Here is a 27091-nt window from a genome sequence, read left to right as displayed (position 1 = left end):
AAAGATAAAGAGAACAAGAGACCAATGCTGCTTTTGAAGGGTCAGCTTTTTAAAAACTGTATTCTGGCTTCCTTTGTAATTAGTGCTCTTTATTTAGACCAAGGCAATCTGAGTCACTCTAGACTCCGGCAGGCTTGTTGTAGCTCCTAACATTATATTTTAAATTACAGAGTATAAAGAATTAGGAATTCTAAAACATAAAGTTTATTTTGACCCTAAACTGGTTTAATTAAAACTAATATAAGATGTAGCTTGAGTTATATAGATATTAGTAACAGTATGTCTTCTAGCCTCTAATAATTTTTCTTAAATAGACTTACAGAAGTGGTAAGTTTCCACCCTCTCTGGAAGGAACCCGATCTCTTTCAAAGAAGAAATGCTGCATCACCCTAACTTACTTTTATTGTTTCTTAATGCATATATGAGGTCTACCATTGTAATAGTATTACTGGTTTTAACGATCAACCCAATTATTCTCCCACTGCCTCCCTCAACACACTAGTTGTTTGAAGGCATCTTTGTTAGATTTTGCATGAATTGGGATTTTACTTTAACTGTAAAATTGATTTTCTTTGAATTCTAACATGCTAATAAGTCTTTTAATTAGCTTTCCTTTGCAATGTCAATATCTATTCTATTCATGTGGTTCCCTCTAGTGGTTAATATAACATTAAAATTCTGTTCTTTCTTCTCAGAAAATACAGGTTTGCTTGTTTTCCTTAACAAGTGTTATACAACAAGGCTCTTTTTCAAGAATACTAACACATTGCCCCTTCCACTCCAGTGTTTATTCTTACTTTGTTGCATTAGAAGTAATGGTCCATGGGAAGCATCTAATTTAAGGTTTATAACTGTAGAGACATCAGAAGATGTCTTATTTTTAATATATATTATATGTGAGAAAAATATTAATTGAAATTTTAAGATTTGAGTTCATTTAAAAGCATTTATTGACCAGTCTCTCTACTTTGGACATCATGCTGGATGCTGTAGAACCTACAGAGATAATTATGATATAGGTCCCCAACTGTGACACATTTCCTTGATCTTTCAGCTAAAAATATGTATAAAAAACTGGTTCTACAGGATTTTGCATAGTGGAGTAAAATGTATTTGCAAGGATTTCTCTGGTGAAATAGAGTATTTCTTGATTCTGAAATACAAAACAGAAATAAAAGTTCTCCCTTGCCTATATAATAATTTAGCATTAGGGTTTAAGTAGGGCCCCTAGAAAAACTGAATCTCAGTTAAAAAGGGCCCTGTAGGCTGGGCGCTGTGGCTCATGGCTGAAATCCCAACACTTTGGGAGGCTGAGGCGGGCGGATCACGAGGTCAGGAGATCCAGACCATCCTGGCTAACACGGTGAAACCCCGCCTCTACTAAAAATACAAAAAATTAGCCAGGCGTGGTGGCGGGCACCTGTAGTCCCAGCTACTCAGGAGGCTGAGGCAGGAGAATGGCATGAACCCAGGAGGCAGAGCTTGCAGTGAACTGAGATCACACCACTGCATTCCAGCCTGGGCGACAGAGCGAGACTCCGTCTCAATAAATAAATAAATAAATAAAAAGGCCCCTTAATTTATACAAAAGATAAGAAAAATATATGCCTCCAATGATGTGATTAACATTATAAATCAACTTGGTTTTTTGTTGTTGTTGTTAGTTTTTTAACTATATATTTTTTCTTTAATATACAACAGTTGCAGAACACAACTTTAAAAGATGTTACATTCTACTTAATAAAAATTATAAACATAACTTGAGAGAATCTGCCTTTAGAATCATCTATAATATTCAGTGCTGCACAAGGGCCTTAACATTCTAGTACAATGAGCTAATACTATATGAACAGTAAGTGAGAAAGCTCCCACTTAGTTTATGACACTATAGGAACAAGTATTAGGCAAAACAAGTATTGCCATCTTCAATGGCATCCTCTACCATTCTTTTCCACAGTCACTCAGGCAGTACATACTTTACCTTCACATTTTTTTCCTTTGGGAAACTGTTGACAGCTCATTTTTGACTTTGGCTAACCAAGGTCCCCTAAGGAAGGGAAAAAAAGAGCCTTGCTTTTTACTCAAGCATAAGCAATACTGGGAGATCCCCACAATTTGGGACTGTATTGGAAGTAAGTGACCACTTTTTTGAAGCCAGCTAGTATCTCTGAATCCTCTTAGACATTTATGTCTCAGTGAAAAGGCCTCGGGTATGGCTGAAGTTCCCAAACCCTACTGTGGTAGAGCTCTAGAAAAATAAGCATCTTAGAAGCAATAAAAGGGAAGGAGGAGTCTGCTCAGGCTATACTATTTCCCCACCACAGACACAGCACTAAAGAGGGATGGAGGAAGTAACTATCTGCTCTTTAAGGGATCCTCATATAAATAATTGGTCCCTCTTTGAATTGCTTATTTAAATGTACGTTTCTGAAGTGCTGTTGAAATACAAACATATATATGACCAGATAGAAGGAAAAGATGGAACATAATTATTTAAATATAACACACTAGAGGGAAAGGCAATATAAGAAATATAAATTCTTGGGGTGGGGCACGGTGGCTCACGCCTGTAATCCCAGCACTTTGGGAGGCCAAGGCGAGCACATCATGAGGTCAGGAAATTGAGACCATCCTGGCTAACACAGTGAAATCCCGTCTCTACTAAAAATACAATAAATAAATAAATAAATAAATAAAAAAAATAAATGAAACATTAGCCGGGTGAGGTGCCAGGCACCTGTAGTCCCAGCTACTCAGGAGGCTGAGGCAGGAGAATCGCTTGAACCCAGGAGGCAGAGCTTGCAGTGAACCGAGATCACACCACTGCACTCCAGCCTGGGTGACAGAGCAAGACTCCGTCTCAAAAAAAAGAAGAAATATAAATTCTCCTTCCCTTCCGAAAGGTTCTAAACACAATGTGAAAAACCTCTTTTTATGTGAGTGCCACCAATCGTATGGCATTCATGGGATTAGGGGAAAAATAATTTTCCTTTATAAAAAGGTCCCCCAAATAAAATTGTTTAGATGATAATATAAGGAGGAAAGTGTTGAATATTATTCATCTAAAAATTGGTATTTCTGATTAACTGAATACCTGTTAATAGAAGAACTGTTTCTTCTTTAAGGCATCATCATGTATAGCCATCCTTATCCAGGAGTGCAAGACCAAGAACAAGCCACGTAAGCAGATATCTTTAGCATGACTACTTTCTCCTTGACATGGCTGAGCCTCTGTATAAAGTGCTGTAATTGGAAATCACAGTTGTATCTGAATGAATGTCAATCTAGAAGGGCTGGTAATATGTCACTGACAGGGATAAAAGGAAGTTTCTGCAAGGGTGTAGAGTGGGCTTGCCAAGTAGAGCTTGTTGACTGCAGACTCACAGCGTTTGCTGCTTTTATAAGTCAAGTGATAAGTGCTACATCACTTCAACTTCCCTGCATAGCAAATAAGTATGGTTTCTGTGCTCAAGAAGGATACATCCCTTGCACAGACTCTGTAACCGCTGGAGACCGAGGTTTTTCTATCAAATATCCCTAGTCAATTCCGATGCACTAGAACTACATCTATTCTGGGGTCACGGCGGAGTCACGTTGGAGATATTATCTGGCTGCCTTGCAGGATGCCTTATTTGTGTCACAGCCAACTCTTGTACTGTTTGGTTGATGGTTTTGGTTATGAATTTTTCTGAGAGGAAAAGAGTTCCAACAACTTACGTGTGTTTTCCTCTCCCTATTGCTCACTCTAGAATCAGCAGTTTAATCGATATTTTAGTGGCACTGTCTATCTTGATGGGCTACTCTGTCACCACCGCCAGCTTTGTCACCTATGTTGTAAGGGAACATCAAACCAAAGCCAAACAGTTGCAGCACATTTCAGGCATTGGTGTGACATGCTACTGGGTAACAAACTTCATTTATGACATGGTGAGTAACGTATGCCATTCGTTGCAGGAAATAAAAGATTAATTTGGATAGAAGACATCAGTTTTCTATTCAAGAGTTATTTACTCTAGTTTGTGCAAATCGTTGTGACAGCGACAGGAAATAAAGAAAATGACTTGAGTCAGGCTTATCTTTATCCAGTGGTTGGAGGAAGGATAACCTACCTGCCGTCATCTCTGTGGACTAGATCAGATTCCCTAGGGCACTCAAAATGTGTATTTCTGCGCCCCACTCCAGATCTGTTAAGTCCATATCTGAGGAGGGGAGTGTGGAGAATATGCATTTTTAAAAAGATCCGCCAGGTGATTTTAAGCATGCTGAAGTCTTACTGTCAGTCCTGTGGAGAAACAGAAGCTTAGCAGCAACATATCCTTACCTAATTGTGCCAAACAATCAAGCTTATAAAAATTTAATCAACTAATAGTGAAAAATGTGAAGTAGTAGCCCCTGCTAATGACACATTAAAGAAGATTAGTAGGAAAAAGAAGGAATGTATTTCACTGATAGCTCTCTCACTTGCATAAAATGGTCCCAAGTTCAGATGGTTGTTCGTGACTCCAAACACACCAATGTTGGCCAAAAGCCCAGGATGGGTATGCATTTGCCTGGTGATTATGGTGAAAGTGTCTGAGTTGCTGTCAAGATCATTGGCTTAAAGGGTTGGAGAGTAATTAACTGCATTATCCATTTTGTTAATGTATCCAGTGAGGTCTAAAATGTGTTTGTTGTAGAAGTCAAATCTAAAAGAATAGTAATGACTGTTCAGGACTTAACAAGAGCTTTAATGTTAAGAAAATTTCAAGTACATACTTCTGTGAAGGTCCAGTTAGTACTTTAGGATTCTGTTGTCTTATATCTGGAGCTCATTCCAATTTAGGAGATTCCTCCCCGACCTGCCAATTAAATTGCCACCACCTTCATTGTGTCCATCTTCCAGCAAACTCCTCAGCATTTAATATTTCTACTTGTCAACAAAATGCTAAGCTCTTTGTTCATATACCTGTGATTACGAGGATATGTGGGACCCGATGCCCTGCTGCTTTGCACAGAGTGGTTCACACTGATAACCAAGCTTCAGAAATCAACCATCTGAGAGAGTTCCAGGATTCAAAATGAAATCAATACTTTGAGGACTGAATGTAATACCAAGATACCTGGCTGTCTTATCTTTCTCACTGAACCTCTGTCACTGAACCATCCCAAGTCTCAAAGCCTAAGGCAGGAACACCAGGGACTCCTTGTATATCTGTTAAAGATGGAGATTGGCTTAACCTCATATTGCAGGAGACAAATTCTAAAGTGAAATCAATGTAAAATAAGTTGAATGTTACAAGCAATGGGAACATAAATAAGAATTCATTTCTTCAAATTTTTCTAGGTCAACTTGTTGGAGTTTTAAACTAGATGGGTTATTGATTTTTTTTTGAAAAATGCTTGTCACATATTAAACATTATTTTAAATATTTCCATAGGTTTTCTACTTGGTGCCTGTAGCATTTTCAATTGGTATCATTGCGATTTTCAAGTTACCTGCATTCTACAGTGAAAACAACCTAGGCGCCGTATCTCTTCTACTTCTCCTGTTTGGGTAAGCTGCTGATTAAGCAATGAAAGAAGAATTAATAGAATTAAATGCCCCTAGATACAAATAGGACTAAATCTCATTAGCTAAATTACAATTGTCTTGGGGTTTCATTTGACATGAGTGAGACTAACAATACATTGCACTTGCTAGTCCATAGACTGTAAAGTATACTTTTGAAAATTAATGTTATTAATAGTAATACCTGAAATTAATAAGCATTTATTGGGTGCCAAGTGTCATGCTTTCTAATTTACATATGTGATCTCATTTACATAAAATGAAAGCTTTAGAATGACTAGAAAATATGTATACATGTATAAATTTATGTATTGACTATATGAGTATACATAGCATTATAAAGTGCATATATATTCATGTATATTTATTTATATTTATCTTTTTATAGATGTCTAAGGACACACATAATATTGTTTCTATAGTAAGCTAATATAGGTAATACAGGCTCATATAATCAATGCTTAGCATAACAAATCTTTCTGCCCTGAATACATGGTAGTAACCCTTAATTAGCAATTGTAGCTGATGCAGAAACTCTGTCTCTAGATCTATTTAATTGCCCCCCAAATTGCTCAAGGTTTTGCTCAAAACAGGCTAGCCAGCTTCTAAGCATGCTCTTTCTGCTCAGCTAGACTTGAACCGTGTCATTACTTTTCCTCAACTTTAAATTATAAGATTTATACTGATTAAACTCATATTTCTGAGCAACCAAAAAGGCTTGCCTAGGCGGGATAATACCATATTCAGGAGAGATTAATTTGTAGTTTTAATGATGTAGAACTACTCAAGGTTTCTTAAAAGAGGCTTTTTTCTGTTTTTTAAAAACACTCTTTGGATTTTTTTATCAAAAAGGAATGAAAGAGAGATCTAGTTACAAGGCTTGACAACTCATCCCTAATGGTTATTTTTACTTTGGAAGCCCATTTAAATGGTTATTTTTTGTAAAATAGAATAACTAAGGCATTTCTTTTTTGAGACGGGATCTCACTCTGTCACCCAGACTGGAGTGCAGTGGCATGATCACAGCTCACCACAGTTTGACCTCCCGGACTTAGGTGAGCCTCCCACCTCAGCCTCCCAAATAACCAGGACTACAGGTGCATGCCACGATGCCCGGCTGATTTTCGTATTTTTCTGTAGGAGACAGGGTTTTGCCAAGTTGCTCACGCTAGTCTCAAACTCCTGGGCTCAAGTGATCCACCTGCCTCAGCCTCCTAAAGCGTTAGTATTACAGGTGTGAGCCACCATGCCTGGCCAAGGCATAATTTTATTTCATCGTGTTTTTAACCTGCAGGTATGCAACATTTTCTTGGATGTACTTGCTGGCTGGACTCTTCCATGAAACAGGAATGGCCTTCATCACTTATGTCTGTGTCAACTTATTTTTTGGCATTAATTCCATTGTTTCCCTGTCAGTGGTATACTTTCTTTCCAAGGAAAAGCCTAATGATCCGGTAAGGTCCCTTATTAGTCTGCTAAATTTCAGTGAATTTATCAAGAGCTTCAACATGTTCCAGATAGAAAGATTTTATTTATTCTGCATAAAAAAGAAGAATATCATTTGATTCTATTAAATTTGGGAGAGGAGAAACTACAGCTTTTAAAATCCTTTTTGGGCCTCATCTAAGTTAATGCCTATCATTGTATGTACTGAGTGTCAAAACTATTGACACCTGATAGGGCTTGAATGGGGTGATGGAGGTGAAATCAGATGTATTGTGCGGCCCTACAGAAATCGCAACCATTGGTCAGCTAAACATCTTCCTCATTAACAAATTCTTATGGTATGGTGGTGACAAGGACAATGACTTAGTTATATGACTATGAGCTTCGATTCATTTGAACATTCATAGAGAAAAAACTTAATTCATCCCCTTTCAATCATGTATTGGAGACTACTTCATTGTAAGCATCACTTTCCATTCAGAGCTGACAATTACGATTAGTGAGAAGAGAAGCACTAACAGTGCCAGGCAATTGAACAGAAAAGAATAGAGAGGAAATGAAGTGAACTGAGGACTAGACAAGCATACTCTGGGAGAAGGAAGAAAATTCATGAAGTGGAAGTTGTTGGCCCACGTGTGAATAATGTGAAAAGGAGCTATTTGCCCCTCTTGGAGACATGTTGGCTCTTCTTCTACCTCATTTCACCATTTTAGTCACTCTCCAAGTAGGGATTATCTTGAGTTCCAAAACTTTACTGTACCAAGTACCTCCCTCCCTCAGGCACATAACGATACCCTGTGTCAGACCCCAACACGCTGGCTAGCCCTACATTCCTGGGATTAAAGGCAGGTCTAGAAATAATTTTGCCTCCAGGATTAGGTCCAACATTAGAGGTGGCCTCATATAATGATTTTCTGCTTGTATTTTGGTGATAAACATCCACGATTTACTATACTAAATAGTTATATGCAAATTCAGCCTACATGGGCAATAATTGTCAATCTAGATAAGCTTTTTAGGTTTCACTATTTGTCTACATCTATTTTTAAATTTTTGTCAGCTTTTTGGAAGCTTAACACTGAGTTTTATTTTTATTTCTCTTATTTCAGACTTTAGAACTTATTTCTGAAACCCTCAAGCGCATTTTCCTGATTTTCCCACAATTCTGTTTTGGCTACGGTTTGATTGAACTTTCTCAACAACAGTCGGTCCTAGACTTCTTAAAAGCATATGGAGTGGAATACCCAAATGAAACCTTTGAGATGGATAAACTAGGTGCAATGTTTGTGGCTCTGGTTTCTCAGGGCACCATGTTTTTTTTCTTGAGACTCTTAATCAATGAATCCCTGATAAAGAAACTCAGGTAAATGTAATGAAAGCATACGTTTGACATCTAAAACAGAACTCAATTCAAGCTATTGAGAAAGAAGTCAATAATCTAAGCTTTTCCATTGGTAATATGGAAATGTTTGGCTCAAAAACTTTAAAAAAATTCTAGCATAATTCACTATTTTATTCTAGTAAATAGGTATCAAATCTTAATATGTGACTGCAACTATTGCTGTTGAGTGAGGGAATAAAATTAAATAAGCACAGTTGTTAACCTTAAAAAGATTAAGATACAGTGGTGAAGTGAAAATATGTACATAAACAAAAGATGTAGTCTTTGAGTTTGGGAAAATGGAAAACACTTTCTAGGCAGAAATGGGGAAAGAGGATTCAGTGTGGAGCATGTTGGCAATGAGTTTGGGAAAAGAAGACTAAGAAAAAGTGAAGACAGCATCATAAATGAGAAGAAATACACATGCAATTGACCCAGCAATTCCGTTTCTGGAATGCTTACATATATGCTCACAGATATACAGACTTATGTATGTTTAAAGTTATTCATCATAGTAACCATTTCCAATAGCAAAAGAATAGAAACAGCATAAACGTCCTTCATTTAGGGACTAATAGAACATTAAGCAGCCATTAGAAAGAATGATATGGTTCTCTATGTAACATTTGGAAGTGTCTTTAATATTTACTAATTTAAAAATGCAAGGTTCAGAACTATGTGTAAAGTAGATTGCCATTCAAGTTAAACAGAAAAGAATTATTTATGCAGACATATCCATAGACTATCTCTAATTGTGAGTGCCTCTCCTGATGAGAGAGATACATGGTTGAAGATGACCAGTTTTCACTATATATTCTTCGGTACCATTTAAATTTTAATGACATGTACATGTATCATCTATTGAAAAATAAAATTTTAAGTAAATAATGAGAGGAAATAAAAGAGCAGAGATAGAGAAATATATTAGAGCATATTTAAGACAGAAGTATTATAATTTAATTAGAACATAGAATAAATGTAAGAAAAAAGTAGGAGTTACAGTTTAACATGCAGTTGGGAGATTATGGAATCTCTTAAATGCTTGATAAAGAGATATGGTTTGGGCTTTATTCAGCAAACAAATGGACATTCATTAAGAGTTTTTGAACGAGAAAAACATGAGGAAGTTGTGCTTGACGAAATGTAATTTTGTAGATGCAGTGCAGACTGGAATGGAAGAGTTAGAGACCCTGGAGCAGTTTTAGCTCCTGGAGAAATCTAGCTGAGAAGGATAAAAGCCTATAGGACTAGGCAGAAAATAATCCATGATAGGGTGTTATAAGGCGCGGTGGCTCATGCCTGTAATCCCAGCACTTTGGGAGGCCAAGGCGGGCAGATCACCTGAGGTCAGGAGTTCGAGACCAGCCTGACGAACATGGTGAAACCCCATCTATACTAAAAATACAAGAACTAGCTGGACGTGATGGTGCGTGCCTGTAATCCTAGCTACTGGGGAGGTTCAGGCACGAGAATCGCTTGAACCCAGGAGGCAGAGGTTGCAGTGAGCTGAGATGGCGCCACTGCACTCCAGCCTAGGCGGCAGAGCCAGACTCCGTCTCAAAAAAAAAAACAACAACAACAAAAAAGGCCTTTCCAGTATTTGGAGACTGACTACATGATTTTGGAATAAGGAAGATTAGAAGAAACATTACGGTTGGGGTCTTTGGGGATCTCTTCAGAAGAAACTGGGACATTGGGAAGAAAACCTGGATTGATTTCTTTAATTAATTTATTTATTTTTTATTTTTTTTTTGGTATTTGTTAGCCAAGATATCAAGGTGGGTTTGGGACTTAATGAGTTTGGAGGGCTGATAACCTTAAAATATTGGCTAAATCCTAGGTGAGACATTAATAGTAAAACAAGTACAGAATAATGATAGCATTCATATTATTGATGATTATAAAAGTAGATATATCTGCTGTACAATATTGTGCCTATAGTTAACAATACTGTATTGTGCACTTAAAATTTTGTTAAAAGGGCAGATCTTATGCTGTTTCTAAAATTAAAAAATAAAAAGTAGAGACGCTTTTTAAATTTAATTGAAAAAAATTTTTTTTGAGACGGAGTCTTGCTCTGCTGCCCAGGCTAGAGTGCAGTAGTGTGATCTTGGCTCACTGCAACCTCTGCCTCCCGCGTTCAAGCAATTCTCCTGCCTCAGCCTTCCAAGCAGCTGGGACTACAGGCGTGCACCACCATGCCTGTGTAATTTTTGTATTTTTAGTAGAGACAGAGTTTTGACAGGTTGGCCAGGCTGGTCTTGAACTTCTGACCTCAGGTGATCCGCCTGCCTCAGCCTCTCAAAGTGCTGCGATTATAGGGGTGAGCCACTGCACCTGGCTGAAAGGATTTTTTTTTTTAAAGGTGATCATTGGTCTTAGGTTTGTAGATGATGAGTTTTCCTAACGATTCTGGAGTTCCTTACTCCCTCTCTTAGGAACTAACCTTCAAACACTTCCTTATTACTGAAATTAGAATTATAAATCTTAACAGTGGATCTGTAAACATTTAAGGCATGGAGAACAAAAGCTGTTTCACAAATATCATGGTGAATACAGTGAAGAGGGTCTATACAGATTTCTTAGGTTATCTGAGTAGCATAATTCATTACAAATGTAAAAGAAGTCTAATGATAACTAGTACACTGTTAGCAACATGAAAACCCATCAAAACATGTCAAAATTGAATAATGTCATTTCAAAATCATTGATGTAAAATCACTGGGTCCATTTTTAGGCTTTTCTTCAGAAAATTTAATTCTTCACATGTAAGGGAGACAATAGATGAGGATGAAGATGTGCGGGCTGAGAGATTAAGAGTTGAGAGTGGTGCGGCTGAATTTGACCTGGTCCAACTTTATCGTCTCACAAAGACCTACCAACTTATCCACAAAAAGATTATAGCTGTAAACAACATCAGCATTGGGATACCTGCTGGAGAGGTAAGAAACTGTGTTTTGTTTCTAATTGTCCTTTTCATTGGCATACTGTGTGACAAATTAAAATCTTAATTATTGGCCAGGCACAGTGGCTCATGCCTATAATCTCAGCGCTTTGGGAGGCCAAGGTGGGCAGATCACTTGAGGTCAGGAATTTGAGATCAGCCTGGCCAATGTGGTAAAACCACGTCTCTACTAAAAATATAAAAATTAGCTAGGCATGGTGGCGCACGTCTGTAGTTCTAGCTACTCGGGAGGCTGAGGTACGAGAATCACTTGAACCTGGGAGGTGGAGGCTGCAGTGAGCTGAGATTGTACCACTGCACTCCAGCTTGGGTGACAGAGTGATTCTGCCTCAAAAAAAGAAAGAAAAAAAATCTTAATTATTTTTCCATAATGTTTTTCTAGAAATATAAAAGTTAATCTGAATATTTCCATGGGAAAAAATACACACATGCATATAGATACACACACACACATATATACACATACACATATATATGTATATGTATACACATATAGAGTCATCCCTCCATATCCATGGGAGATTGGTTCCAGGACCCCCAAGGATATCAAAATCCACAGAAATCCACAGATGTTCAAGTCCCTGATATAAAATAATGTAGTACTGCATATAATCTATGCACATCCCACTGTATACTTTAAGTAATCTCTAGATTACTTACAATACCCAATGCAATGTAAATACTATGTAAATAGTAGTTATAGTGTATTGTTTAGGGAATAAGAACACAGGAACTCTGTACACGTTCAGTACAGATGCTTTGTTCCCCACTGAATATTTTCAATCCATAGTTGGTTGGATCTAAAGGTTAGAAACCCAGGGATAAGGAGGGCTGACTGTGTATGTAATTTACATATGTCCAGGTATTAGGTTGGTGCCAAAGTTAATATTATTTACCCTATGAGTCTTCCCGCTTGGCAGAGGGAATTCAACAAGTCCTACCACACAGCAAGTCCTGAGCCCCTTCCTAAACTACTGTCTACTTGCTCTGGGGTAGACTTTGGTCAGGAAGCCTGTTCAAGGTGCTGTCTTCACCCTTTCATTTCCAGTCCTCCTCAAAAAACATCATAAAGACATACGTTTTCGGAAGTGAGGTCCTAGGACTGCATCTATTTATTTATATTCTTGCCCTTCTCACAGAAGCAATATTAAAGCAGCATTGAAAAGAGAAAGCAAATATGGCTGTGCCACTTAGTTTTCCAAGCAGAGCTGCAAACTACACGCATCAAATTTATTTGACAGTACAAAGAAACTATTGCCTCAATAGCGTATTCAGTAAAGTTGTGATTTTGTGTGAATAATGTGAAATCTATAAATATAATTACTTTGTTGGGTTAGCAGATCTTATTTGTGGGGTATTTTATTATGTCACATAGAGGGATGATATAACATAATATCTAAAATAGGTCCTCTGTGTGTGTGTGTGTGTGTGTGTGTGTATACACACATGTTCAGATGGTTAAAGGAAAAAGAATACATAGTATCTATTTGTTTTAAAAGAGGAAGTTTTATCAAGAGCACTATACTACCCATGAATAATTCCAGTGATTTATTTATCTTGGTAATTTTTCACCCAGGGAGAAGAGGGAGAGATACAAAAGCAGTATGTCATTGGTTTGGATTAAGGTTTACATCTTCTTTTTCTCCCTGAAACCAGTGTTTTGGCCTTCTTGGAGTGAATGGAGCAGGAAAGACCACTATATTCAAGATGCTGACCGGAGACATCATTCCTTCAAGTGGAAACATTCTGATCAGAAATAAGACTGGGTATGAAAAACTAATGCTTCAATTTACCGAGTACAAAGTACTTCAATGAGAAAAATAATTGCAATGAACATTTAATGTTATTTTGTGGTTACAGTATTCAATCCTTAGGGGAGAACAAAGCTATTAAGGTGGGTGGAAATGTTTAAACCTTTAAATGTGAATCTGATAGTGGGATTATTTTATCCCTTTTTATCAAAGTCATTGACCACCATGACCAAAATAGAGCTACCTTCCCAGCATTTGGGAACCAGGAGGGATAAATCCTTTGAAATTCATCTGTGTTTTTTATTCTCTCAATTCAGATCTCTGGGTCACGTTGATTCTCACAGCTCATTAGTTGGCTACTGTCCTCAGGAAGATGCGTTAGATGACCTGGTAACTGTGGAAGAACATTTGTATTTCTATGCCAGGGTACATGGAATTCCAGAAAAGGATATTAAAGAAGTGAGTACAAGTGTGAAAAACTACATAATTTGAAACCATTATTGTTTCTGCTGCTGTCCCCTGCCCCACCGCACCCCACTATCCCCCCGCCCCACCATTTCCCCACAAAACCACCTGGAAAACTATGTCATTTTCCTTCTGGCAGTGGCAATGGCAGCGAGTCCCTCTTAGTTTGGTCATGTGTATTATATATGCACCTATGAAATTAGGTGTAGAAGCTCCTTGGCCTGTGTTTGTTCAGTTACCCTTTTAAGAACTATTAAACAGAGGATCACACTTGCGTTAGGCTGTGGGCTGAGCATTGGCTGGTGATGCCTGTACATCTTGTAGTGTTTGGATGAGCACTGACACAAAGAGTTAACGGCAAAACGCCCAAGTAAAATAGATTAGTTTCCACTTTGGTTTTTATTCTATGGCTTTATATCTCACTGCAACTATTTGCCATTTTAATGAGATGGCTAACACTTAGGGCAGTTTCTTCTACTTTTGCAATCCTGAGGATCTGTTGTTTAAGTTCAACCAGGATTTCATTATTTGCCAGGACTATTTAACTACAGAAATAACTACAAGAACCCATGATTCCTAATGTGCTAACGTTTTGATACTAGGTCAGTTTTAAATAGACTGAAAGCCTTTATGACAACTCACCCCTCAGTAAGAAGAAAGAGGAAGCAGCGATAACAGTCAGTGAGAACCCTGCCTTGTGAATTCTGTTTTAGCTCTATTAAGCCTTACTAGAGAATCTTGTGGTAATGCAGCAAAAAGTTCAATCTGCAATTGTAAACACACACACACATTTGATGGGGGAGGGAATCCCATCCGAAAATGAACCTCCAAAGAATCTCTTCAAATAAACTATTAATCTTAAAGTGATTCTTTGAAAATAAAAATAAAATCTAGTTGAATTTAAGTGTTTGCATTTTTTCTCCCCAGATATATTCTGCATGATGAAATTTTCTTTTCATGAGCATCTTTTTTTCTATTTAGTGCTTTAAGGGTTTTGGCACAGGAAGGTCAACCTAACTCCTTTTTTATTGCCCACAGACTGTTCATAAACTCCTTAGGAGACTTCACCTGATACCCTTCAAGGACAGAGCTACCTCCATGTGCAGTTATGGCACAAAAAGAAAATTATCCACTGCACTAGCTTTGATAGGGAAACCTTCCATTCTACTGCTGGTAAGAGAATCATTATTTTAAAAGGCCACTCCATAATTAGAACAGCGTATCTGATTGTAAGTGTTAACATTTCATCATCATGATTGCAGTCAACATTTATGGAGGTCTCACTATGTGTTAGCTATTGTACAAAGCACTTTATGTACACTATCTCAATAAAGGAGTTTATATCAGCAAATAATTTGTTACCACAACAATATGCCCTCGAAAATGTTTTATCTGAAAGCAATGGCTTAGTGCATTTCAGAGGAAACACTGGCATGGAAATGGGAAGTGAAACAAATTCAAGGTACTCAAGTAAGTTATGGAATATGGTAGAATTTGATTCCCATCTATTGAAGAAATCATCTCTCTTTTTCTGTTACGAACTGAGTAGGTAAACTCATATTTTCCAGCTTCTACTATGGAGGACAGGCACATTTTAGGACAATGTGTTGTACTAAATTTTATTTCCTTGTTGCTTAAAAATGAGTTATCTAGCTTAGGATGTGATGCATACCATCCTATTTCATCTGAATGGGGGGTGGTGTAGGATGGGGAAGAAATGCATTCCACATTTACATTTTTCTTAAGAGACGGAGAATTTAATTGATCACCTGGAAATAGAAATTACACATAGTAGAAATGTTAATGTTTTGCACCTCAAGTCTAACTTTGTAAAAGGGTATTTATTTCAGAGAAATATACTTGCCCTTATTTTGGAAAATCCCCTTCATTCAAGGACCTCCAAACTTTGAAAGAGCCTTAACTATAAGGAATCATAATACAGTTATAAGTCACCACATTATTCCAGGGATTAAGTCATACAGTGGATCAAATCATTTAAACTGCCAGATAGAATGATGCACAGCCCATCTTTCTATAATACCAGAAGCTTATAATGCATTATATCTCTGCCAATCGATGCTTATCATGGAATTCTATTGTGTAAATGTTCCTTAAATTGAACAAAACAATCCTTAGGCACCTCTGTGAAATAACAAATGTAAAGTACTTTAAAATGTTAAATGTTTAATGTAAACATTATGTATTAATGAACCAAAATGAAATATTGACTATGAAAGATACCAAGTTTTCTTCTACATGCATTTACTAAATATGCTATCTTCTTCAAAAATAGGAGCAGTGACAATGTATCCTTTGTTTCCCCAAATTAACACTCATTTCTTTATTTTTTAAAAAATTATTTAACTACTATTTTGACACATATTTTATACATATTTATGGAGTATAGTGTTATATTTTGATTCCTGTATACAATATGTAATGATCAAATCAGAGTAATTGGCTTATCTATCACCTCAAATATGTATCATTTCCTTGTGCTGGGAACATTCAAAATCCTTTCTTCTAACTATTTGAAAATATACAATAAATTATTGTTAACTATAGTAACCCTACAGTGCTATAGACCACTAGAACTTATTCCTCTTGTCTAGCTGTAATTTTGTATTCATTAACCAATCTCTCTCTATCCTCCTCTCCCTGCTATGCCTCCAGCCTCTAGTAACCATTATTCTCCTCTCTACTTCTATGAACTCAACTGTATTAGCTTCCACATAACCCATTCCTTTCTTTAGATTTAACACCATGCTGTAAATACAAGCCTCTAGTTATGTACATATGTACATATTTTTTGTTACAAGTATATTTTTTAAATTTTTACCTAATCTTGACCTATAATGTGTCAAAATCTGTTATTGTGTGTTTAGATGATCTACTGCTACATATTCTAATTTTATGTCTGAATGATTTTTCATAACATCATTTACTTTGAAAAACAATGTATATCTTTCTACTTGGCAATTTCTACAAATCTTGTTTTTATTTCCTAAGGGGTGTTAAATTTCAATTAATAACAGAAAACTAAAAATATACCTCAAACAAATTTACTGAAATATCAAATTATGTTCTTTCTGCTTCACATAGCATATTATCACTCATAGCCACAATTCTGCTATCAGGACCAAGGTGGTAATCTTGTTGATGTGGCTTATATATGTGGCAAGGTAGAATTAAATATAAGAACTCTACTTTGCCAGTAATGGAAGTGGAATTTTTTTCCAAAGAAACATAAGAGACGGATGTAAAGTAACAGGGTGTCAACTTAACTGAGACACTTTTTAAAACAGATTGACAATTTTAAATGATTAATTTTGAGCTTTTTGACAGCAGCAGAAAGAAGCCTATTAAGTATAAAACGAGTTAGTCACAGGACCTCGAAAAGTGTTTCTGTTCTAGGGAAGTGAAATGCAGTAATTCATGAAAAGAACTTCATCAAAAATTAATTTGATAAATTTTTCTTGTAACTTTCTATTAAGGATGAGCCAAGCTCTGGGATGGATCCGAAGTCGAAACGGCACCTCTGGAAGATCATTTCAGAAGAAGTACAGAACAAATGTTCCGTCATCCTCACATCTCACAGGTAAACTGAGTGAAATCTTTAAAGTGAATCCACACAATCTTAGGATGACAGATGGGCAAAGGTAATCCTGTATAACATATATATATATTTATATATATTTTTTATATATAATTATTTATATATGTGTTATATATAACATATATGTATAATATATGTACATCTGTTATATATACATATATGTATATATGTGTTATACAGGATTACCTATATATATGTTATATACACACACACACACACACACACACACACATATATAGACGACAAATGCCCACAGTTGAATCAAACTATATTATGTTTGTAGTAGTAGGAGCAAGTCAGGCAGGTTTCATGGTGAGAATATAGTTCCTGTGGTGGGACAGAGTCTAAGGTCTAAGCAATCTTTTCAACATCGAATTTCTCATAACTTATGGCCCTCTTAACTCATCTGTGGCTCTCTATTGCCTGTCAAATAAAGTTCAGAATCCTTAGGCTCAACATGCAAGACTCTCCATTCTATGGCCTTATCTAAATGCTCAGTCTTTTTACCCTGCAACACTGTCTTCTATTAGTCAATCTGAATGACCCCTGGTTCTACATTCTTCCCATCTCCATACCCTTTCCCATCTCCAAGCCCCTTCTTTGGCTGTGCTTTCAACTTGAATTTTTTTTTTTTTTTTTTTTTTTTGAGAGGGTCTCACTCTGTCACCCAGGCTGGAGTGCAGTGGCACAACAATTGCTCACTGCAACCTCCGCCTCCCGGGTTCAAGTAATTCTCCTGCCTCAGCCTCTCAAGTAGCTGGGACTACAGGCACCCACCACCACGCCCAGCTAATTTTTGTATTTTTAGTAAAGGCAGGGTTTCAGCATGTTGGCCAGGCTGGTCTCAAACTCCTGACCTCAAATGATCCACCCACCTTGGCCTCCCAAAATGCTGGGATTACAGGCGTAAGCCACTACACCTGGCCTGAAGTGGTCTTTTCACAAAATCTCTCCAAGTTCTAATCTTACCAGTCCTTCCAGAACCAGCTCACATACCTCTCCTCCACGAAGCAGACACTTCCAATCAGCGAAGTATAAGAGACACTAAATCATTTTATCCGTGCCTCTCTTATGAGGAGGGCCTTGTCTTACAATTTGTATTAAGTTTATGTTTGCATTATAATTGCCACATAGGAGAAAAAGTATTAGATTTGCTTATTATCGGGAGACTTGTTTATATCATAGTTTGCCCCAGCACAGTGGAGCCAATCATTTAATTTCCATTGGCAATTAAATGAGGTCGACAGGGTAATACCTAAAATCACCTCCAATTATCATAGACCATGAAATTAGAGACTGTATAATCAAGTACAAGCTAACTAGTTATAAATCCAAAAATAGGAAAGCCAACAGAATATGGGGTACGTGGCATAATGGAAAAAAGTGTTATTTTGAAAACATTTCTGAGGAAGTGTAGGTCTTGAATCAAAGCTTGAAAGAAATCGTAGGTTTGATTTGGGGGGTATTCCAGGTGAGAGAGAGAAGGTCTTGAGTTTTAGAAGAAACAGTAATAAACCCTATCTGAAGACATTTAATTTGTATTTTAAAAGGTTGGTTTTTGTTCTCCTTTAAAAGAACTAAAAACTAAAAGAGAATCAAGAAACTAGGCCAGGTACGGTGGCTCATGCCTGTAATCCCTGGACTTTGTGGGGGGCCGAGGCAGGAGGATCACTTGAGCCCAGGAGTTCAAGACCCAGCCTGAGCAACATGGCAAGACCCCCATGTCTACAAAAAAAAATTAAAATTATTAGCCAGACATGGTGGTGCATGTCTGTCGTCCCAGGAAGCTGAGACAGGAGAATTACTGGAGTAAAGGAGGTCAAGGCTACAGTGAGCCATGTTCAAGTCACTGCACTCTAGCCTGGGCAACAGAGTGACACCCTATCTCAAAAAAAAAAAAAAAAAAAAAGAAAAAGAAAAAATCTAAAATAATATTTCCAAGTGCCATAATGAAACAATTATGCTTATGCTCATGAACTTCACCCCAAGTTTTCTGTGTCCTGAACGCTAATATGATCCTGCTTTGTCTTTTAGCATGGAAGAATGTGAAGCTCTCTGTACCAGGTTGGCCATTATGGTGAATGGAAAGTTCCAATGTATTGGATCTTTGCAGCACATAAAGAGCAGGTGAAGAACAAATGCATTGTCTAACAGAGAGTGTTGGGTCATCAGTCTAATGGTGCTCACTCAGATTCAAGGATTATCTCAGCAGCCTGAGTAGTAAAACTAGAATGGACAATATAATATTTGGAAGCTAGTCATTGACTCACCTTAAATTTAAATTATTTTATTGGGAATTTGATGAATTTTTCCTTAAATATTTTAGTTAACTTATAAATTTAACTCATAAATGTATTTTAGTTAATGCATAAATTTAGAAGGCCAAAACTGAAAAAAAAATAATAATACACAACCAAAATACTCTCAGGTGGAAGTTCTAGAGTTTACCCAATAATAAATTAGACCTTGACAAGTAAATGAAGGCATAGATTGTATCTAGCATGTTCATTTGCCATTTGCACAGTCTTTCAGTAAGCTACCTAACATTCATACCACATTCAAAACCTTTTAATCAAGAGTACATTGGAGAAATGTGCATAAATATCATACTACTATCAAATTTAATAGTTCATATACACCAGAGTGTATATGCATTTATACATATCCATGTTAATCTCCAACATTCAGAATATTTTATGCTTTTCTCTATAACAAGTTGACTTTCTTGCAAGATAGTATTAACCAAGATAAGGAAAAAAGGATGAAAGAGGCATTATGTTGCTCCTAGAGAGTCTGTTGTGACTTCTTTATAAATTCGATTCTTGGTGCAAACAGTTAGCTAGCACATTGATTTAATATTTATTTTTAAAACCCCAAACATTAATTTTTATTGATGACACCAAATCTCCAATGACCTGCTTATCAAGACCTCACTTACTTTAAATTAGAATGCATTTAACTTTACAAGTGTATTGTAAAGACCATCGCCACTATGAAGAAACTGCATCAACTGACGGGCAAAATAACCAGCTAGCATCATAATGACAGGATCAAATTCACACATAACAATATTAACCTTAAATGTAAACGGGCTAAATGCCCCAATTAAAAGACTGTCAATAAAACAGACTGCCAAATTGGATAAAGAGTTAAGACCCATCAGTGTGCTATACTCAGGAGACCCATCTCATGTTCAGAGACACACATAGGCTCAAAATAAAGCGATGGAGGAATAGTTACCAAGCAAATGAAAAGCAAAAAAAAAAAAAAGGCAGGGGTTGCAATCCTAGTCTCTGATAAAATAGACTTTAAACCAACAAAGACCAAAAGAGACAAAGAAGGTCCTTACCTAATAGTAAAGGGATCAATGCAACAAGAAGAGCTAACTATCCTAAATATATATGCACCCAATACAGGAGCACCTAGATTCATAAAGCAAGTTCTTAGAGATCTACAAAGAGACTTAGACTCCCACACAATCACAGTGGAAGATTTTAACACCCCACTGTCAATATTAGATCAATGAGACAGAAAATTAACAAGGATATTCAGGACATGAAGTCAGCTCTCGACCAAGTGGACCTAATAGACATCTATAGAACTCTCCCCCCGAAATCAACAGAATATACATTCTTCTCAGCACCACATCACTATTCTAAAATGGACCACATAATTGGAAGTAAAACACTTCTCAACAAATGCATAAGAACAGAAATCATAACAAACAGCCCCTCAGACCACAATGCAATCAAATTTAAGAAACTCACTCAAAACCACACAATGACATGGAAACTGAACAACCTGCTCCTGAATGACTACTGGCTAAATAATGAAATTAAGGCAAAACTAAATAAGTTATTTGAAACCAATGAGAACAAAGATACAACATACCAGAATCCCTGGGACACAGCTAAAGCAGTGTTTAGAGGGAAATTTATAGCACTAAATGACCACAGGAGAAAGTGGGAAAGATCTAAAATCAACACCCTAACATATCAATTAAAATAACTAGAGAAGCAAAAGAAAACAAGTTCAAAAGCTACCAGAATATAAGAAATAACTAAGATCAGTGCAGAACTGAAGGAGAGAGAGACTTGAAAAACCTTTCAAAAAATCAATGAATTGAGGAGCTGGTTTTTTGAAGATTACCAAAATGGACGGCTAGCCAGACTAATAAAGAAGAAAAGAGAAGAATCAAACAGACACAATAAAAAATGATAAAGGGGAGATCACCACTGATCCTACAGAAATACAAACTACCAGCAGAGAATACTATAAACACTTCTACAAAAATAAACTAGAAAATCTAGAAAAGATGGATAAATTCCTGAACACATACACCCTCCCAAGACTAAACCAGGAAGAAGTCAAATACCTGAATAGACCAATAAAAAGTTCTGAAATTGAGGTAGTAATTAATAGCTTACCAACCAAAAAAAGCCCAGGACCAGACAGATTTCACAGCTTAATTCTACCAGAGGTACAAAGAGGAGCTGGTACCATTCCTTCTGAAACTATTCCAATCAATAGAAAAAGAGGGACTCCTCCCTAAATTGTTTTACAAGTCCAGCATCATCCTAATACCAAAACTTGGCAGAGACACAACAAAAAAAGAAAATTTCAGGCCAGTATCCCTGATGAACATCAATGGAAAAATCCTCAATAAAATACTGGCAAACCGAATCCAGCATAACATCAAAAAGCTTATCCACCATGATCAAGTGGGCTTCATCTCTGAGATGCAAGGCTGGTTCAACATATGCAAATCAATAAATGTAATCCATCACATAAACAGAACCAATGACAAAAACCACATGATTATCTCAATAGATGCAGAATAAGCCTTCAATAAAATTCAACACCCTTTCTTGCTAAAAACTCTCAATAAACCAGGTATTGATGGAATGTATCTCAAAATAATGAGAGCTATTTATAACAAACCGACAGCCAATATCATGCCAAATGGGCAAAATCTGGAAGCATTCCCTTTGAAAACCAGCACAAGACAAGGATGCCCTCTCTCACCACTCCTATTCAACATAGTATTGGAAGTTCTGGTCAGAGCAATCAGGCAAGAGAAAGAAATAAAGGGTATTCAAATAGGAAGAGAGGAAGTCAAATTGTCTCTGTTTGCAGGTGACATGACTGTATATTTAGAAAACCCCATTGTCTCAGTCCAAGATCCCCTTAAGCTGATAAGCAACTTCAGCAAAGTCTCAAGATACAAAACCAATGTGCAAAAATCACAAGCACTTCTATACACCAATAATAGACAAACAGAGAACCAAATCATGAATGAACTCCCATTCACAATTGCTATAAAGAGAATAAAATACCCAGGAATCCAACTTACAAGGGATGTGAAGGACCTCGTCAAAAGGAACTACAAACCACTGCTCAATGAAATAAGAGAGGACACAAACAAATGCAAAAACATTTTATGCTCAGGGATATGAAGAATCAATATCATGAAAATGACCATACTGCCCAAAGTAATTTATAGATTGAGTGCTATCCTCATCAAGCTACCATTGCCTTTCTTCACAGAATTAGAAAAAAACTACTTTAAATTTCATCTGGAACCAAAAAAAGAGCCCGTATAGCCAAGACAATCCTGAGCAAAAAGAATGAAACTGGAGGCATCACGCTACCTGACTTCAAACTATACTATAAGACTACAGTAACCAAAACAGCATGGTACTGGTACCAAAACAGATATAGGCCAATGGAACAGAACGGAGGCCTCAGCAATAATGCCACACATCTACAACCATATGATCTTTGACAACCCTGACCAAAACAAGCAATGGGGAAAAGATTCCCTATTTAATAAACGGTGTTGGGAAAACTGGCTAGCCATATGCAGAAAACTGAAATTGGACCCCTTCCTTACACCTTATACAAAAATTAACTTGACATGGATTAAAGACTTAAACATAAGACATAAAACCATAAAAACCCTAGAAGAAAATCTAGGCAATACCATTCAGGACATAGGCAAGGGCAAAGTCTTCATGACTAAAACACCAAAAGCAATGGCAACAAAAGCCAAAATAGACAAATGGGATACAATTAAACTAAAGAACTTCTGCACAGCAAAAGAAACTATCATCAGAGTGAACAGGCAACCTATATAATGGGAGAAAATTTTTGCAATCTATCCATCTGACAAAGGGCTAATATCCAGAATCTACAAAGAACTTAAATTTACAAGAAAAAACCAAACCCCATCAAAAAGTGGGTGAAGGAGATGAACAGACACTTCTCAAAAGAAGACATTTATGCGCCAACAAACATGACAAACAGCTCATCATCACTGGCCATTAGAGAAATGCAAATCAAAGCCACCATGATATACCATCTCATGCCAGTTAGAATGGTGATCATTAAAAAGTCAGGAAACAACAGATTCTGGAGAGGATGTGGAGAAACAGGAACACTTTTGCACTGTTGGTGGGAGTATAAATTAGTTCAACCATTGTGGAAGACAGTGTGGTGATTCCTCAAAGATGTAGAACCAGAAATACCATTTGACCCAGCAATCCCATTACTGGGTATATACCCAAAGGATTATAAATCATTCTATTATAGACACAGGCACATGTGTATTTACTGCAGCACTGTTCACAATAGCAAAGACTTGGAACCAGCCCAAATACCCATCAATTATAGATTAAATAAAGAAAATGTGGCACATATACAACACGGAATACTATGGAATACTATGGTGTATATGTGCCACATAAAAAGGATGAGTTCATGTCCTTTGCAGGGATATGGATAAAGCTGGAAACCATCATTCTCAGCAAACTAACACAGGAACAGAAAACCAAATATCACATGTTCTCACTCATAAGTGGGAGCTGAACAATGAGAACATATGGACACAGGCAGGGGAACATCATACACCGGGGCCTGTTGGGGGGTGGGGGGCTAGGGGAGGGATAGCATTGGAGAAATACCTAATTGGTATTAGGAGAAATTGGTATTAGGAGAAATACTTAATTGAGTACAGCAAACCACCATGGCCGATGTATACCTATGAAACAAACCTGCACATTCTTCTTTTTTTGTGTTTATTATTATTACTATACTCTAAGAAGAAAAAAAGGAAAGTATTTAACTGCAGAAATTGACATCCATTGCAAATTCATGAATATCATAGAAAGCCAAGATTTTATGTTTTCTTTTCAACTCAATTTTTGTCCAAAGACTCTGATTTTATATAGAGGTAGAAATAAAAAATCATAGCAGTGCACTATTTCCAGTTTGCAACATGTCCTGAACTTTTATGGCAAAATGACAGTCTTTATATAAAGAAAAGGGGCTATAATGGTTGGCTTGGGTCCTGTTTCATTATCTAGAATTCCAGAGGAGCTATTTCAGCAAAATGTAACTCATACCATATTTTGCACTTTTTCTTTCTAGGTTTGGACGAGGATTTACTGTCAAAGTTCACTTGAAGAATAACAAAGTGACCATGGAGAGCCTCACGAAGTTCATGCAGCTGCACTTTCCAAAAACATACTTAAAAGTAAGTGATTGATGGCTGGGTGCGGTGGCTCATGCCTGTAATCCCAGCACTTTGGGAGGCCGAGGCGGGTGATCACTTGAGGTCAGGAGGTCAAGACCAGCCTGGCCAACAAGGTGAAACCCCGTCTCTACAAACAATACAAAAATTAGCTGGGCGTGGTGGCACACACCTGTAATCCCAGCTGCTCGGGAGGCTGAGGCAGCAGACTTGCTTGAAACTGGGAGGCGGAGGTTGCAGTGAGTCAAGATCATGCCACTGCACTCCAGCCTGGGCGACAAAGCGAGACTATCTAAAAACAGAAAACAAAAACCAACCATATAAGTGATTATCTTGCCTGATGATCTTGACTAGTTTTGATGGTAATGTCATAGCAATATTTGTGATTTCCAAGTTGACTACAGCTTTATTATTAATCTTAATATATAGATTAGTTCAAGATGCGTAAAATATGCCAAAGCATACTGAGTATGAACAAATAGCATCTTCAATTAATTATATATTTTTGTATTTATTTAAAGTTAACACAGTCCTTTCACATACATGTACTTTTGTTTCTTCCTCACAAAGGATTTATGATCATATTGTATTCATTTTCAAGTTGTATACCTTGCTAATCTACTCATTATATATATTACGGAACTGAGCGATGACAGGTATTATATGACCAAGGTCATTTCTTCTTAGGAAAAAAACCCAAAAAGCTACAGAGTTCCAGAATGATTATCTGGTTTGTCCCCCTCATTTGAAAGATAAGCCCATAAAAGTTGGAGCAGGACTGAGTAGAAATCAAGTCCTCAAGTTCTACACTAGATGAAATATTGTACAGTTGATGTCATCTCACATATGCATAGGCATGGGATGGACACACATAGATATATGCATATTACCTAACATAGCCCATACTTAATTAAAATAAATGTACTTGACAGGAAAAGTTATTATTACATCTTTGATATACAGGCAATTTGTAGAAGATGATGATTTCAAATGATTGTTTTTGAAAGGAAATCAGATGTGAAAGGTAATGGGATGTGGAATGATAAAAAGAAATTGGAAAGACTAGGGCTGAGGCCCAACTGTGCCCATGTGAGCAAGACATTAATCTCAGGGCCTCTTTTTCTCATTTGTAAATAGGAATACAGGAGTGTCCCACTATTCACGGGTGATACATTTCAAGACTTCCAGTGGAAGACTAAAACTATAGATAGTACCAAATCTGGTATACACTATGCTTTTTCTTATATAGAAACAGGCAGGTAGCTTACACAACATAGATATGCTGGACAAAGGAATGACTCACATGCCAGATGGGGTGGTGCAAAATTAGTTCACACTACTCAGAAAGGCATGCAATTTAAAACTTATAAATTGTTTATTTTTATGTTTTTCCATTTCATAGTTTTAGGACTTGGTTGATCACAGGTAACAAACCATAGAAATCAAAACCACAAATAAGGGAGTACTACTATAATAACATCTACTTCACAAAACTGATGTGAGAATTAAATGATAAAGTGTCCATAAATTATAAGACACGATGTTAATTTGAAGTGATTTTAGAGAAAATAAACTGCATTTAAAAAACAATTATTTTATCTTCATAAAATACCTTTGCCTCAGCCTCCCCAAGTTTGGCTAACATCTCTAGGAAATAATAGCTTTCCTAATTCTTAAAAAAAAAAAAAATTAAGACACAGGGTCTTGCTATGTTGTCCAGGCTTGCTATGTTGTCCAGTGGCGTAATCATAGCTCACGGCGGCCTTGAACTCCTGGGCTCAAGGACTCCTTCTGCCTCTGCCTCTCAAGTAGCTAAGCATATAGGCATGTGCCACCATGCCCCGCTAAGTTTTGTATTTTTTGTAGAGACAGAATCTCACGATGTTGCCCAGGCTGGTCTTGAACTCCTGGCCTCAAGCAATCTCTCTGCCTTGGTCTCCCAAAGCACTGGGATTACAGCTGTGAGCCACCACACTGGGCCTAGCTTTCAGGATTCTTATCAAAGCTCATTTTCTATTATCTAAATTTAAATCAAATTTAAAAGTAAAAGGACATCTTTCTTGCACAAATTGTGTTGGTAGTAATGCTTTCTCTTTTAGTGGATTTCTGGGTTGAAATCTGTGTTGTTTCACTGAGTGATGAAATTACATTCTCCCCCGTCTGTTCCTCACGGGACCAGGGCTATACAAGGCAAATGCAGTGATAAATAAAAAGTCTGATTTCTCCCTAGCAGACCATTCTCTACAAATCTGTGGTGGTTTCTAGATGTCTAGAAGGAAAATAGCCAAAACAACAATCTGAGGGCAAAAGTAGGCAAGATGGCCCGATTGTAAGAACAGATATAATGCAACTACATGTCGATGGGAGACGCTAAGCAATGCACAAAGC

At 37.0% G+C, this 27091-nt stretch overlaps 1 protein-coding gene across 1 annotated transcript in view; it reads left to right on the top strand.

Moving 5' to 3' along the window:
* The window catches only part of ABCA12 (ATP binding cassette subfamily A member 12), a 213383-nt gene that overhangs the window by 181988 nt on the left and 4304 nt on the right, over positions 1 to 27091 (top strand). The window contains exons 40-51 of the mRNA XM_005574203.5: positions 3126 to 3180; positions 3750 to 3927; positions 5418 to 5533; positions 6843 to 7002; positions 8104 to 8357; positions 11113 to 11317; positions 12997 to 13106; positions 13409 to 13550; positions 14595 to 14729; positions 17051 to 17154; positions 19207 to 19299; positions 24601 to 24706. Coding sequence (XP_005574260.3) covers positions 3126 to 3180; positions 3750 to 3927; positions 5418 to 5533; positions 6843 to 7002; positions 8104 to 8357; positions 11113 to 11317; positions 12997 to 13106; positions 13409 to 13550; positions 14595 to 14729; positions 17051 to 17154; positions 19207 to 19299; positions 24601 to 24706 — 1658 coding nt within the window. The remainder of the gene's footprint in view (positions 1 to 3125; positions 3181 to 3749; positions 3928 to 5417; positions 5534 to 6842; positions 7003 to 8103; positions 8358 to 11112; positions 11318 to 12996; positions 13107 to 13408; positions 13551 to 14594; positions 14730 to 17050; positions 17155 to 19206; positions 19300 to 24600; positions 24707 to 27091) is intronic.

The sequence above is a fragment of the Macaca fascicularis genome, chromosome 12, assembly GCF_037993035.2.
Source record: "Macaca fascicularis isolate 582-1 chromosome 12, T2T-MFA8v1.1".
In the NCBI taxonomy this organism is placed as follows: domain Eukaryota; kingdom Metazoa; phylum Chordata; class Mammalia; order Primates; family Cercopithecidae; genus Macaca; species Macaca fascicularis.
Note: the sequence above shows the minus strand (reverse complement) of the source record. Positions and strands in the feature narration are given on the sequence as shown.